The sequence below is a fragment of the Pleurodeles waltl genome, chromosome 2_1 (genome assembly GCF_031143425.1).
Source record: "Pleurodeles waltl isolate 20211129_DDA chromosome 2_1, aPleWal1.hap1.20221129, whole genome shotgun sequence".
In the NCBI taxonomy this organism is placed as follows: domain Eukaryota; kingdom Metazoa; phylum Chordata; class Amphibia; order Caudata; family Salamandridae; genus Pleurodeles; species Pleurodeles waltl.
The window spans coordinates 758124430-758141561 of record NC_090438.1 but is presented as its reverse complement, the minus strand read 5'-3'; the positions used below and the strand labels follow the sequence as shown (position 1 = coordinate 758141561).

At 43.6% G+C, this 17132-nt stretch overlaps 1 protein-coding gene across 4 annotated transcripts in view; it reads left to right on the top strand.

Moving 5' to 3' along the window:
• EXOC2 (exocyst complex component 2) overlaps positions 1 to 17132 on the top strand; it is a 1213422-nt gene that overhangs the window by 381175 nt on the left and 815115 nt on the right. For all 4 annotated transcript variants that reach the window (XM_069217791.1, XM_069217808.1, XM_069217816.1 and 1 more), the window contains 2 exons: positions 1206 to 1351; positions 3649 to 3730. In XM_069217791.1, coding sequence (XP_069073892.1) covers positions 1206 to 1351; positions 3649 to 3730 — 228 coding nt within the window. The remainder of the gene's footprint in view (positions 1 to 1205; positions 1352 to 3648; positions 3731 to 17132) is intronic.

Sequence of the window (17132 nt, the reverse complement as noted above, 5' to 3'; positions counted from 1 at the left end):
GGAATTGTAGCAGCCTTTTTTGACATGTCATAATTGGACAACCTAATAAATCACAGTTATACAAAGCGGCATAAAAAGCACACCACCTAACAAGGCACCACAATATTTTCAAAACACAACACGCAGTACAACACCACCGCAATGGATTATGCAGCACAAAACAAATAGAACATGCTACCACAGCAAAATGCAACACACAACTATGCGCATGCATTTTTCTCACCCACTACCACCTCCAGAAACTTGATTTCATAATGCGGTGGCCAAAGGTGCTTGCACCAACAACTACCTTATCTTAAGACTAATGACATAGTATATCTCTGATCAAGAATGTTTTGTGATCTGGCCACACGTCTGAACGTCCTCCAAAAACACGTTTTAATGTCACACAACTCGGAGTAGAGCCTTCTCTTGTGTCTGGGAGTTTTCCAGCACATTCAGGAACCAAAGTTACTCTGTGTGTTTATGTGTTATGCCAGTGAATGTGTTTGTCAATAAAACGTTTTACTACTTGAAGTAAGTGTACTAATAAACTTACGTTCCCACATTTATTGCCACATTCCAAATGTCAAGTTCAATGTAAGGATTTTACCACTGGTCCATGCTAAATAAAAAAAAAATTATTTTCCTTTTTTTTTTTTTTTAAAGAAGTTAAACGCTTAAAAGTGCAGCACTGCATTAACCATACACCCAGATCTGTTGTGAATAATATGCAATTGAATATTGTTGAGGGCGATAAGGGGCATCATGGCACGCAAGGTTTTTCCTTTTGTGGCCTTCCTCAAAATACATAATGGTACTGATTGCCATATTTCACTTAGCGCACCCACATATATTATATTCTAGGGGAGGTGGAGCATGAATAAGGACCACTGTTGACCCACTAAGACTTTCCAACCCCAGGTAGATAGCTGCGAGCAACAGGAAGGGAAATGTGATCATCTAAGTCGGCTTTCAGAGCCCTGCCAGAACAGCCAATAGCAAGAGTGTAACTTCCATACATTGCTGCATAGCTGGACAGGACAAAATATTAAGGTCACCTGACTTGTCTAACCTGGAACCATAATCTGCATGCTATACAAACCGTTGTACTTTACTAGCTTAAAGTTGAAAGTTACTTTGTAATGGGTTTAAGCTCCTTGTTTCCAAATTCGTTTCTTTATTTCTAGCGCCTCGCTCATACCTCTTTCTCTTTTTGTTTTTAGGAGCAAGCAATACTGCCGACACACTGTTCCAGGAAGTGCTAGGCCGCAAAGACAAAGCAGATTCAACAAGAAATGCTCTAAATGTACTCCAGCGTTTTAAATTTCTTTTCAATCTCCCACTAAATATTGAAAAAAATATTCAAAAGGTAAAATATTTCCAATAGCGAAATACAAAAACATCAGCATTTGTCTGCTCCAACTGTATTTTTAATTTTTTTTGTCTAGTCAATTTAGAAAAGAAACTTAGTGTCATGTGAGTACGCATACATAGAACCGGTGTTCTGAGTAAGTCTTTTGTGAGCCATTACTTGCTGATTTACTCTTTCACTCACCCTCTCTTACTCTTACTCTCATGCTTATTTTTATACTCATACAGTCTCTCACATGTACACACTTACTAATGCACTCAAACCAGTGGAGCTGGAACAATTTTCAGAGTGGGGCTGCTGCCATCAATGTTACATCGCTGAAGTGATATGGATTATGAAAAATCCTAGCGTCACACTAAGACCAAGTGTGGCAAATGAGCCAATACCCACTGTGCAGGAGAGTGGCAGGGGTGTGATAAGCAACCTCTGGCACATTGTGGAGCACACTGTCATGATGTGGGAGCACATTGTCAGCCGGCACACATTCTATTGAAATGGTCACTAGCTTTGCATAGACATGCAGTTTTGCTGCTAAGCTCTATAGGACACACAAGATAATGCGAGGAAATGTTGTTTCCACAAATATTGATCATTTTTACATCACCAAGTAAATTGTCCTGATTTGTTTAGCTCCATTCGTTTTGTTTTGTTTCCATCACATTTCAAAATTACCAGAAAATAAGCTTTGTATGCGCTGTACTGACTGCTGAAATATTTTTAAAAGGTCTTAGTCTTTCTTTTCACACTCCCCATGCCCCCAGCAAGATTGTCATATAGTTAACTTGACAAACTCCTCTCAGTTTGCAGTAAAAAAAACCAACTAAACAACCACCTTTATGTTAAAAGAATATGCAAATTGTCTGAAGACATGGGCGGACATTTGACCGCGATCTTTGAATTCACCGTGCATGTGACAAAATGTAGAGGTAGTTTTGTTGCTTATTCACTTTCTGATCTCCTGCAAGGTTATTTTGGGGGTGCTGCAGAACTCCCCACAGCCCTACTTCCAGTGCTTGTGTCTCAAACACTCTCACTCCCATCTACACACAAAGCATTCATGACCATTTTTCCGCTTAGCACAGCTACCTGCACAGGTCCGGCAGTGCCTCAGCAAGGAGTGCTCCTGTGACCCTCCACGCAGACTATCATCTCCCTCCCGGTCAGAGTTCCTACAAAATACTGAAAGCTGGAGCCTCAGCAGTCCTGCAGCATGTGACGTTAGGTGCAGCTTTCTATTTTTTTTTTACGCCCCACCCTTTCCTAACTCGTCACATAAATTGGGGAAAGGTGAAATCACAAGCTGATTGGCATGTAGCACCTAACACTGCAGGGCTGAAACCTAAAGAGCTGTCCAAGGCTACCTGCTGTGTGTCATGAGAAGTGAGGCCTTAAGAGGCATTGCAGGTTCCTGAGACCTGGATTGTAATTTCCCCAGACTTGAACAATCTGTCTGATGGCAGTTGTAGGTTCACTTATGCACACATGCTAGCTACCACAGATTTTACTGCCCTAGCTTGCTTGACCCTCACTTTCAGCAAGGGTTTGCATTTTGTGTTACAGTAATGGTCAATAACCATATATTATGCACTTTTAGTATAGTGGTAGAAATGTGGGCAGAACACTCAGACAGCAGAGCCCCAGCATCCATAGGAGTGTGCCACCCCTAAGTGAAGCTTCTGTGACATAAGGTGTCTGTTTGAGACCGGATACCAGATTTATACCAGCCACATGGCTCTGAGAGTCTCTCAAATCACCAGTAAGGTCTTTAAGTAAAGACTCAACAGTGAGGAAAAAGAAAATGGTGCTCCAACATGAAATGCACATACAAAAACAAACCCTTATGCAAGTGGGACTCCGGTCTCTTGAAACTGAATGACCTGAGGTTGGTGTGGCTCTTTTCTACAAGTGGGGCCCAAAGAACAATGAACGCTCACCAAGAATCAAAGAACATGTAGGCGAGAGTCCAAAGGCATCAAGATACACAGAAGTCTAAATGATAGCCAGCGTACTACTGCTGAATATATACTCTCAGTACTCCAATAGCACACACCTACACCCTAGGCAAGGTGAGGCAACTTTCTGGAGAGGACAGTGCTCCAACACATCCTAGCAAGTCATGATGTAGATGTCCAGGATGTTGCGCCATAGATGGTGGCTTTTAGCCCAGAAATCCTCCGCCTCCGCCACCAGTTACTTTAAGCTGTTATTTATGTTAATGCGGAAAGAATTACGATATGGGAAATCCAGGCTCTTATCAAAAACCCCACTAACCTGAATCCTTTTTTGATTTAAAGGGGGATTACGATGTGGTCATTAATGACTATGAAAAAGCCAAGTCCTTGTTTGGGAAGACTGAGGTGCAGGTGTTTAAAAAAGGTGAGGATTGTATTCAGTTATTTTCATGGTACAATATTCCAAGAAACTCAATGACAATTGCAGGACTTGTTAGAGGACAGTATTTTATGTTAAGGTCGATGTGTGTGAACCTAATGGCTGTAGTAATCTAATTATATTATGTTTTGGGATCTTGCATGTAAAGGAAAGTAACTTCTGGTTGGCTTAATTCATATTACAAAACCTGTATCCACAAATCTGTGCCAACTTTAATGCACAGCTTTAATGAACCGTCTCAAATTTCCAAGTGAAGCCTATCGCTACTAATAAGATACCAGAGAGGTAGTTGTTGCCTTAATACTGTACAAATGTGTTCAGTCTTTCTGTGAGACACCTGTTAAAAAGATAGTGATTTTACTTCTGGAGGCCAGTATTGTTTTCGTTATCTGCCTCTGTTTAACTCCAACTGCACTTTCTCTAATTCATCCTGTCAGAAATGTCCTAAAGCGTGGACGGGCAAAATAGGCAACTTCCTAGGGGCCCTGTGTCCATTTCTCTGCCTCTCATTCAGTCTCTCTACCTATTCCTACATCAACACTCTGCGTCTTTCTCCACTCACCTATCTCGTGCTCTGTCATCTCTCTACCAGCTTAGCCTCTCTCTTCTGCTCTGTCTTTTTCTAACACTTTCCCTCCGTCTGTACATTGACTCATTCTGCCCCCAGTTATGTCACCTTTCTCTACTTTAGCTCTCTGTTTTGTTATACCTAGTCTCTCTGCACCTCACTGCTCACCAAATCTCCGTCCAGCTTTCTAGACCGTTTCCTACTTTCTCCTTGTACTACCCTCTTTCTAGCCTATCTGTCTGTCTTGCCTTATTTAAACTCTTCTCTTCTACCTTTTCCCTTGCTTGCTCTTTCTCTATTGCCCATCTCTACATACATACACAAATTCTTCCCCCACTATTCTTCTCTGAACCTCCTTTTTTCTACCTCTCTGTACCTACCTCTACATAGCCTCTTCTAAACCTCTTTCTTGCTAATCTCTCTCTACCTCATTCCTCACTCAGCACCGCAATGCTCTTTCTATCTTACCTCCCTCTATCACTTCCGTCTGTTACCACTTTATCAACCTCTTCTTTCGCTGTACCTCACATCTTACTGTCTTTATCTCACCGTTTCTGCCTTTGGCCTCTTTATTTCTCTAATTCACATCTCACTCGCCCCCTCATATCATTCTACTCCATATCTCTCTCTGACTACCTAACCTCTACTTACTCCCTATTCCTTTGCTACTTCATCCCTCCACCTCCCTTAATTTTCCACCCATGTTCCTTCTACCTCTCTCACTACCTTTTTCCTTTCTCGCTACCTCACTTTCTCTACATTTGTTTCTGTCATTACGCAGCATCTCTCTAAGCCTTGTATTCTTTTTGGTGACCCTCTCTCCCTCACCATTCTCTCTGCTCCTGTATCAGTCTCACTTCTCTTTGCCTATCTCACCTGTGTGTCTGCTTCACCACTTTTCTTTCTCACTCTACAGTACATCTCTTTCTAACCTTCAACCTAACCTTTTCTATTTTTCTGCCTCATCACCGTCTCTTCATGACTTGCCTTTCTATGCCTCACTCTCATTTTGCCTCCTTCTTCCTCACCTCTTTATATGTCAGCTTCTATATCTCTTTGCCTGCCAGGTCCTTCCTGGACCAGAAACGAGCATCCTGGAACTGGCTTTCGGATATCACCCCTCATCAGCCAGGCTAGCTTGAATCTAATGGCACAGTGAGTCCGGAACCCACATCTGGTTATACCTGGCACACTTAGGGCAACAAATAAAAAAAAAGAGCAGATGATGGCCTTAATGCTCTACCCACAGCTTTTCTTCTTGTGACCAATGCTCCCTAATGTACCCAAAGGCAGTTTGAGACTGGAGGTGAAGTTCTACATTCCCAAGCATTAGAAGAAGTGATAGCCTTCGCACAAGTTCCCCTCCAAGCTGCGGGTGCAGTTCTGGTTAAAAGCTGTTCCAGCGGCTGCTTAACTTCCAGCTCAAATTCTTCAGGTATTTCAAAGTACAATGCAAGCACAAAAAAACAAAGTGAGACTTGATCTTATCCGCCACTTTGGTATTGAAGGTAAGGTGCAAGTGCACCCAGATTAAGTCTCACTCCATTGAGGTCACTGGCCAAAGAACCAACACCTTTGCTAGACCCTAATGTGCTGCAGGTTCCCTGGACCATCATCAACCGCACAGGAAATCAAGGCGTTTGAGGAGTGATGCTGCAAATCTTTACTGTGCTTCCAATTCCCTCCGGTGAAACTTCGTTCCCCATGGAACTGCAGGGGCTTCAAGTCGGGTTACAGCTGACAAGCCCTCCGTCAGTGCTGTCCATCCACCATGAACATCAATTCACAAAAATGCCAGGGGGTGGTAGAGGTGATATCCACACACCTTTCGACTTCAGTGGCATCACAGGAAGTGACATCATATGACCAGTGTCACAGAATTCAAGGATGTGATGCAACATGATGTTAATTCTGATAATCTCACAATATTTTATGTCAATTAAGTCTAGTGTATAACTCGTGGACAAAATGTATTAACAAATCTTAGGGATAGTCACAAAAGAGAGATTTAAAAAAAAAACAATAATGATTATGCGCACCTGTATTAACCCTTTCGCTAATAGGCCCCTAAACCGCTACCCCGCACCAACCCACTACCCCCAAACATCCCCTGCTAAGCCTTTTTTTATGCTCTTTAGGGTAGTACGGCTTAGACCTTCATAACATTTTGTCCATATAAGCCGTCCACACCAGAGTTATGTTATCTCTCTCTCACTCTCTAAATCCCATCATTTTTAACACAATTTTGGCATTTTACTGGGCAATAGCCAATTTTTTTCCTACTTTTATGCTTTCAACTTTCTTCCAGTTTGTGGTGGAAATGGGTGAGAAACCCATGGTGGATCCCGGAAAGCTATACTTTTTATGAAAACTAGACAAAATCTGGAATTCAGAAAGGGGTCATTTGGTTAGAGCCTTCAAGGTTTTCCCAAATAAACCGAGTGTTTGAATAACAAATATTGAAAATTAATAGGAAAAAAACAAGCATTTGTGACATTTTAATTTGTAACTTTTCATCGCGGTGGCCAGTTTACAAAAGCTATATACCATTATTCTGCTAGAACCTTCTGGTTGTGGGGATATATAGGGTTTGTGTGTTTTCCAAGAACTCAAGGTACCCAGAGCCAATTACTGAGCTGTGCCTTGCAATAGTTTTTCATTGTGTACCTGGTGTAGAGCGATTCATGTGGTAAAATATAAACCGTGAAAAATAGGTATCATGGAAACCGATATATTTCCAAAATGGGCACAAGATATGGAGTTTAGGAGCAGGGCTTATTTTACACATCTCTGAATTTGTGGGGACCCATACTAGCATGTGAATAGGAGGGTATTTCTCAAAATGACTTCTTTCTTATACATTGTCTTACATTTGGAAGGTGCAAATACAGAGAAATACAATTGGTATTAACTCTTGCTCTACTATTCTGTGTTCCCCCAAGTCTCCCAATACAAATGGTACCTCACTTGTATGGGTAGGCCTAGTGCCCAAGACAGGAAACCACGCAAAACATAACATGGACACATCACCTTTTTCCACTGAAAACTAACTAGTTTTATGCATTGTGCCTATACCTAGGGGAGTCAAGGATGGGGTGACTTGTATGGCTCTCACCAGGTTGTATTACCCGTAATCCCTTGCAAACCTCAAACTTTGACTAAAAACACACTTTCCTCAACTTTCTGTGATGGGATGTTCTGGAATCTGCAGTGAGCCACAAACCTCCTTCCACCCAGCATTCTCCTAAGTCTTCTGGTAAAAATGACACCTCATTTGTGTGGGTAGGCCTAGTGCCTGCAACAGGAATCAGCCCAAAATGCAACCTAGATACATACATTTTTTGTCCATGCAAAACTGACCCTTTGTCTGCAAAGTTGGGTTTTGTACCTTAGCTCAACTGGCACGTAGGGAAACCCAGCAAACCTGTACATTTGTAAAAACTAGACACCTGTGGGAATTGGGGATGGGTTGACTTGGGTAACTCTCACCAGATTGTTTTACCCAGAGGCTTTTACAAACCTCAAAAATTGACTAAAAACACACATTTTTCCCTCATTTCTTTGATGGCAACATCTGGAATCTGCAGGAATCCATAACATTCATACTACCAAGCATTGCCTCACTTCTACTGATAAAAAATGCTGAGCCACTTGTGTGGCTGGGCCTACTTCCAGTGGCAAGAACAGATCAAACCAAGGACAATAGGAGCCCTTTTGTGGGGACTCCCATTGACCTTGGTTGTATCAGTTTCTGTCGCTGGCACTAGGCCCAACCGCACAAGTGGTACAGCATTGTTACCAGCAGAAATGGGGCAATGCCGGTTAGTAGGAATTTTGTGGATTCCTTCGGATTGTAGAAGTTTCCATCACAGAAATGTGAGAAAATTGTGTGTTTTAGTCAATGTTTGAGGTTTGCAGAGCCGAATGGGTAAGCAATTGGTGTGGAATGCATGCGACGTACACCATCCTGAACTCCCCCAGACTTCTAGTTTTCAGAATTGTCTTGGTCTGGTAGGTTTTTTCAGGTGCCAGTGTACCAAGCCCAAAAAGTGCAGCTGTTCACCATTGTAAGTGGAGTGATACTGGGCATTAGCAAAACTGTCCTGGCCCATTTGTAAAAACAACACCCAAAAAAATCAAATGTCCTCTTTATTGCCATTATGATTTAGTCTACAGTGGAGCAGAAAGATTGTTCAGGTTTTAGGGGTATGGGTGAGTCCTGATGATATTAGGCTGGAAAGACTCACACCATTATTTTATTAAAATTGTATGCCTGTGCCTTACAGTGAGATTTGTGCCCCTCCCCACCCCATGGGGCAGAAAGATGGTTTCCTCTTTTTTGTGGAGGTGGAGAGATGGCCACACCCATGCTGAGCAGACCCTACCCCTACAATTGAAAAAAGAAACATAATCCCTGCTATCCTAGTGGCTTTCTGCTCACCCCTCCCCCCCCCAGACACACAAGGCAGATGGGTGTAATTGGCCCAAAGACTATTTCTCATTTTTGTGGGTGGTGAGGGCATGGCCATGCCAATGCCCATGCTGGGTAGCCCCATCTCTACAATTAAAAAAAAGAAAATTAACTCCTGGTGTCTAGTGGTCTTTGAGCCTCCCCTGCTCCTGAGGGTGTGGGGGGGGCAGATCTGGCTATTTTCCCCCGTGTACCCTGTGGGAGGCCAGAAAGACTGTGTCCCCATTTTTATGGGGGAGGGGGTATGTCCATGCCCATGCTGGGCAGCCCCCACACCTGCATTTTCTTTTTTAAAGTATCCCTGGTAGCTAGTAGGTTTTTTGTCCCCCCTGGGGGTGGGTGGAGTGCAGAAAAACTGTTTCTGTTTCTCTTTTGTGGGGGGTGGGGGCAATTATAAAATAAATTCATCCCTGTTGTCCAGTGGGCTTTCTGCATCACTAGGGTGGAGTTGGGGGGTAACAGCCCCCACCCCTAGGAATTCCCCAAAATAATCTCTGGTGTCTAGTGGGTGGGCTTTCTACCTCCCCATGGGGAAGATGAGGTAATGGCACCCATCCAGCAACACAATCCTTTCCCCCGAGAGTGTGTATAGTTTACATTTTGGGGGGAACTCCAGCACTTGCCAAAGGGGCTGCTCCCTCATCCCTGGTGTCTAGTGGGTGGATTCCTGCTTGGGGATAACCCTCCTGTTGCGGTCCCCAGGCCGGGATCCACTTGTGAAAGGTACCATTGTAAAGGGGAGATTCTCCCCTTTCCAATGATATCCCCCCCATCTGAATCAGTGCTCGGAGGGCTGAAAAAGCCCAATGAGCACTGATGCATTGAAAGTGAAATTAGCTGATTGGCTCATTTCCTTTTCATTGAAATGACATCAGCTCGCCGATAGTCATTTCAATGAAAAAACTGAAAATGGCCTCGGGATTTGGGGAAGCTCTTCCCCAGCTCCTGAGGCCATTTTCAGTTACAGGAAATCCCTCTGGTACCAGCACCAGAAGAATTTTCTGCCTTGTGTGCCCAGATGCTTCAGAGCGGTCCTTGGCACACGCCCACTGTGGCAGAGGACCGCTCCAAGCTTTGCCAATGCTTGTTTTTCATCTTTTCCAAATAAGGTAGCATGGAAAGGTATAGGTCTGTGTCATCTCTTTCACAGTCTACCACATTGCCCAATTTCTGTCTTTCTGCCGCTCCAATGCCAAAAGCGTTTTCACCGTTAATTGTAGAAGACCCAGTGCAGATCCTCATGTTTGACCCTGAATGGATGACTGATGGAGATCAATTAGTGTTGCACTGCCAGATCGCAACAGTATAACTGTCTGTTATACAGTTTAACTCTAATCCAGTGCCTATATCGCAACACAACTATCAACAGAGGTCTCCATTGTTTTTTGGCTTTGATGTTGACCCTGTGCCAGAACAGGGAGTGCTCCAGGATACGGATGGCGATGGCTCACTTCCCTTTCGTTATGCTGCTGAGCTTGACTTGCCACATTGTTCTAGTAGAGATTCACTAACTTCCAACCCTGAACCAGCAACACTAGGGACTTGCTGCCATTCAGTGACACCCTCATGGATTCCTTGTTAGGTATGTGGACAACAACATGTTGCAGTCCTCCTGTGTCGCCAGACAACATTGTGCCTGGTGACGCACATTTCTTCACTAAGCACCCTGCTCCAAAAAGCCCCATTTCACAAGCTTGGACCTGTATGGTTAATCCCAACTCCTTTCCAACCAATCTCTGGGATGGAAAATCCAAACAGATTGGTGCTTTTAGCAAGCAATTGTTTTCTTTTGCCAGCTTCTAACAAGCAGCAGCCTCACCCCCCCACCCCTGTTGCACAGAACCATTGGCTGACTACGCACATTCTCGGGTCATGTCAACTTATTAAACAATTCTGGACCTATATCTATTGTCTACCATTTCAGCCAAACCTATTCCTCAAGATTGACCATCCATGTTATTGGGGATTAATAAACGTCTCAAACATCGAGCAGTTTTGAGTCTAACCAATCTGGCACTACTCTTACCAAAACAAGCAATTACTTCTCATTGGAAGTTGAAATTTGCATCCTCCCTAGTGGTTGGGCTCAGGCCTTTTTTTAATGAGAGAGACCCGAGGATACCGGCCAGGGGTTTCCATAAGCATCCCCTAGCCTCACAATGAGATGCGCTCTTAGAGTGCCCGAAGAGCGTAGTGACTGAGAAACGGTCACTCAAACCCAGAAGAATAAATTTTTTTTTTGTATACATTTTTATTGACATTTAGTTTTGTTACAGATGACAATTAGCATCATATGAACATCCGAGAATCAATCATCCCCCTTCTTCCACTACAGTTGCTGCAGGTGGTTCTGAAGTAACATCTCATAACATAGAGGGCGCATCTGGACTTGTATGTCCAGCTTGGTCATTCATGTCTCTAGTAGGGGTTCCCCCTCGGTGCAACCCAGAAGAATATTATGCATGCTGTGTAAACAACAAAATGTTGAATGTGCAATAGGGCTTCGTTTTTTTACTTTTCCCACCGTACACACAACACAACACTCCATATTCCATTATAGCCCTACTCTGCATGGCAGTTTACACCCCTATGTACATACGCTTTTTTGGCTCAGTGCAAACCCTTAACCTCCACCCCCTTCTTTCCTGAATCCTTTGGTTTACTAAGTGACATTCTAATGGACAATAATCTGTGTTTTTTCTTCTTTTAATGAATTGTCACTTTATTATGCCTCTTATAAATAATTTGCAAGCCTGTGACTCATGGAATCTTTTGGCAGTTTGTAATGTTTAAACTAACAGAGTGCACGTTGATGGAGAGAAAAAGTACTTCTTATAAAAGTAAAAAAAATCCTTGAACTTTAATAATTGTAGTCACTGTTATATATAACACTTCATACTGCATATCTGCCATTTCTAAGCGCTATAGCAAAACAAGTTATAATTGAATCTACTTTCATGCTCTGTTAGATTCCAATATAGTATGCAGATACTCTCTCAGGTTATGTGGAGCTTTTTCTTTACATAGAAAGGCTTTATAACAAATTCTGCATCTGTTTTCCTAACCTTGGTTAACTTTTGATCTTGGATAGGACTGCTACTACTGTGTTGTGCAGGTTTTGGACCGCTGAACCTTTCTAAAAAGCATAAGGGTCCTGGCCTTTTTAAAGAGTACCAAATGTAAACTTTCACTATAAAGACACAACTTGACAGGTGTGAATATTAGAAATATTATTCCGTATATGCCAGTAGACATTACCTACCTGTAGGCAAGTAACCTTGTGTTCGATGGCATATGTTGCTGCAGATACACATGTTTGGCACAGTCCGCTGCCTGGTGTTGGGCTCGGAGTATTACAAGTTGTTTTTCTTCGAAGAAGTCTTTTTGGTCACGGGACCGAAGGACTCCTCCCTCCTCGGCTCCATTGCGCATGGGCGTCGACTCCATCTTAGATTGTTTTTTTCCGCTGTCGGGTTCGGACGTATTCCTTTTCGCTCCGTGTTTCGGTTCGGAAAGTTAGTCAGAATCTCGGAAGAAAGCGTCGGTATTGTTCCGTTCGGTATCGGGATAGTTAGGTACATCGACACCGATCATCGGAAGACTTTGGGGTAGTTTCGATCCCCCATCGGGGCCTGGTCGGCCCGACCGCGTGCGACATCGAAGCCGATGGAACGGACCCCGTTTCGTTTCTGCCCAAAATGTCACAGTAAGTATCCTTATACAGATCAGCACTTGGTCTGTAACTTGTGCTTGTCCCCCGAGCACAAGGAGGATACCTGTGAAGCCTGTCGAGCCTTCCGGTCCAGAAAAACACTCCGGGACCGAAGAGCCAGGCGTCAACAAATGGCGTCCACGTCGACAAAACGTTTCGACGAGGAAGAGGAAACATTCTCGGTTCCGGAATCAGAATCCGGAGACTCCGACGTCGAACAACAGCAACAAACTGTGAGTAAGACGTCGAAAAGTAAATCCATCGACAAACCGAAAGCCCAGGGGACGCCACTGCCAACAGGCCATGGCTCGACCCATAAAGCAGGCGACCTGTCGAAGGCGCCGAAAAAGGGCACGCCCATAGCGAAGACACCCGACTCCGGTCGAGGGACCGCCATGGAGCAACCTCGGAGCCGAGAAAGCGGCTCCGAGAGACAAAAACAAGATACCGGCACCGAAAAACATCGGCACCGAGAATCCATGCCGAAAGGAACAAAAATTCTGTCGGTGCCGAAACCGAAAAAAGATTCTCTCTCGGCGCCGAAAAATACCACACCTTCATCCTACTCAGAGGAACAAGGAATAAGTGGCCAAATGCACAGATTTGGACAAGAGCTCCAAAGTGTAGAATCGGACTACACACAAAAGAAACTGTACATCCAGCAAGACACAGGGAAGATATCAACCCTTCCCCCAATCATAAGGAAAAGAAGGATCGGACTTCCAAAGGATGACGCACAACCACAAGCCAAAGTGGTTAAAAAAGTCACGCCTCCGCCCTCTCCACCACAGGCATCGCCGGCACAAACACCACCACAAATGCACTCACCAGCGCAAACTACCATAAGTCATGACGATCAGGATCAAGACGCTTGGGACCTGTATGACACCCCAGTGCCGGACAATGATCCCGAGTCATACCCCACAAAGCCGTCACCGCCAGAGGACAGTACCTCATACTCGCAACTGGTGGCTAGGGCAGCAGAATTCCACAATGTCCAACTGCATTCCGATCCTATAGAGGATGATTTTTTATTTAACACCCTCTCGGCTACACACAGCCAATATCAATGTCTCCCAATGCTACCAGGGATGTTACGGCACGCAAAACAAATTTTTGAAGAGCCCGTAAAATCAAGAGCCATCACCCCAAGGGTGGATAAGAAATACAAACCACCACCCACAGACCCAGTGTTTATTACTTCGCAGTTACCACCTGACTCCGTGGTAGTAGGGGCAGCTCGCAAGAGAGCAAATTCACATACATCTGGCGACGCCCCACCTCCGGACAAAGAAAGCCGAAAATTTGATGCGGCAGGGAAAAGAGTAGCATCACAGGCAGCCAACCAGAGGCGCATCGCAAATTCACAAGCGCTGCTGGCCAGATATGACCGCGCACACTGGGACGAGATGCAACTTCTCGTAGACCATCTTCCCCAGGAATACCAAAAAAGGGCGCAGCAAATAGTGGAAGAGGGACAAACGATCTCAAACAATCAAATCCGCTCTTCACTAGACGCAGCCGATACTGCAGCAAGAACAGTCAACGCTGCTGTCACCATAAGGAGACACGCTTGGCTACGCACTTCAGGCTTCAAACCTGAAATCCAGCAGGCTGTCCTTAATATGCCCTTCAACGAGAAACAACTGTTTGGCTCTGAAGTGGATACAGCCATTGAAAAACTTAAAAAGGACACAGACACGGCCAAGGCCATGGGCGCACTCTACTCCCCGCAGAGCAGAGGCTCTTTCAGAAAAACTCCATTTAGAGGGGGGTTTCGTGGCCAACCCACAGACACCACCAGCCAACAAACAAGAACCACACCATATCAGGGTTCCTTCCAAAGGGGAGGTTTCAGGGGATATCGGGGGGGTCAATTCCCAAAGAGTAGGGGAAGATTCCAGACTCCAAAAACACCTCCACCTAAACAGTGACTTTCAAGTCACGCAACCCCTTCACTCAACACCAGTGGGGGGAAGACTAAGCCAATTCTACCAATCTTGGCAACAGATTACAACAGACAATTGGGTATTAGCAATAATCCAACATGGCTATTGCATAGAATTCCACAACTTCCCGCCAAACATCCCCCCCAAAACACGCAAAATGTCACCACAACATTTAGAACTTTTAGGACTAGAAGTTCAAGCACTACTGCAAAAGGATGCAATAGAGTTAGTACCAGTACAACAAAAAAACACAGGAGTTTACTCCCTGTACTTTCTAATTCCAAAAAAAGACAAAACATTAAGACCAATATTAGATCTCAGGACACTAAATACCTACATCATATCGGACCATTTTCACATGGTCACACTACAAGACATCATTCCACTGCTCAAACAGCAAGATTACATGACCACATTAGACCTAAAGGATGCGTACTTTCATATACCAATACACCCTTCTCACAGAAAGTACCTACGGTTCGTATTCAAAGGAATACATTACAAATTCAAGGTGTTGCCATTCGGAATAACAACTGCACCAAGAGTGTTCACAAAATGTCTAGCAGTAGTAGCAGCACACATCAGGAGACAACAGATACATGTGTTCCCTTACCTAGACGATTGGCTAATCAAGACCAACACAGTAAAAAAATGCGCAAACGACACCACATTTGTCATACAAACCCTTCACAAACTGGGGTTTTCCATCAACTATACAAAATCACACCTAGAACCGTGTCAAACACAACAATATCTAGGAGCAACCATCAACACATCAAAAGGAATTGCCACTCCAAGTCCACAAAGAGTGCAGGCATTCCACAAGGTAATAAGTGCTATGTTTCCAAACCAAAAGATACAAGCAAAATTTGTGCTAAAACTTCTAGGCATGATGTCATCATGCATAGCCATTGTCCCAAACGCAAGACTACACATGCGACCCTTACAACAGTGTCTAGCATCACAATGGTCACAGGCACAGGGTCAACTTCAAAATCTGGTGTTGGTAGACCGCCAAACATACCTCTCGCTTCTATGGTGGAACAGCAAAAATTTAAACAAAGGGCGGACATTTCAGGACCCAGTGCCTCAATACGTTATAACAACAGATGCTTCCATGACAGGGTGGGGAGCACACCTCAATCACCACAGCATTCAAGGACAATGGGATATACACAAAACTAAATTTCATATCAATTACCTAGAACTGTTAGCAGTATTTCTAGCGTTAAAAGCCTTCCAACCCATAATAACACACAAATACATTCTTGTCAAAACAGACAACATGACAACAATGTATTATTTAAACAAACAAGGAGGAACACACTCAACACAATTGTGCCTCCTAACACAAAAAATTTGGCAGTGGGCGATTCACAACAACATTCGCCTAATAGCACAATTTATTCCAGGAATACAAAACCAACTAGCAGACAACCTTTCGCGAGACCACCAACAAGTCCACGAATGGGAAATTCACCCCCAAGTTCTGAACAAGTACTTTCAAATTTGGGGAACACCCCAGATAGATTTGTTCGCAACAAAAGAAAACTCAAAATGCCAAAACTTCGCATCCAGGTACCCACACCGCGAATCACAAGGCAATGCTCTATGGATGAGTTGGTCAGGGATATTTGCGTACGCTTTTCCCCCTCTCCCTCTCCTTCCATATCTAGTAAACAAGTTGAGTCAAAACCAACTCAAACTCATACTGATAGCACCCACATGGGCAAGACAACCTTGGTATACAACTCTACTAGACCTTTCACTAGTACCGCATGTCAAACTACCCAACAGGCCAGATCTGTTAACACAACACAAACAACAGATCAGGCATCCAAACCCAGCATCATTGAATCTGGCAATTTGGCTCCTGAAATCCTAGAATTCGGACACTTAGACCTCACACAAGAATGCATGGAGGTCATAAAACAAGCTAGAAAACCTTCCACTAGACACTGCTATGCATCTAAGTGGAAAAGATTTGTTTACTACTGCCATGCCAATCAAATACAACCATTACATGCCTCTACTAAAGACATAGTAGGATACTTACTACATTTGCAAAAAGCAAATCTCGCTTTTTCATCTATAAAAATACACCTCGCAGCAATATCTGCTTACCTACAAACTACTCATTCATCGTCTCTATTTAGAATACCAGTTATTAAAGCATTCATGGAAGGGCTAAAAAGAATTATACCACCAAGAACACCACCAGTTCCTTCATGGAATCTTAACATCGTCTTAACAAGACTCATGGGTCCACCTTTCGAACCCATGCATTCCTGTGAAATGCAATATCTAACCTGGAAGGTCGCATTTCTCATTGCAATCACATCCCTCAGAAGAGTAAGTGAAATACAGGCATTTACCATACAAGAACCATTTATTCAAATACACAACAATAAAATAGTTCTAAGAACACATCCAAAATTTCTGCCAAAAGTAATCTCACCATTCCATTTAAATCAAACAGTAGAATTGCCAGTGTTCTTCCCACAACCAAATTCTGTGGCTGAAAGGGCACTGCATACATTAGACATCAAAAGAGCACTAATGTATTACATTGACGGAACAAAGCTAATCAGGAAAACAAAACAACTGTTCATAGCTTTTCAAAAACCACACATAGGAAATCCAATCTCTAAACAAGGCATTGCTAGATGGATAGTCAGATGCATTCA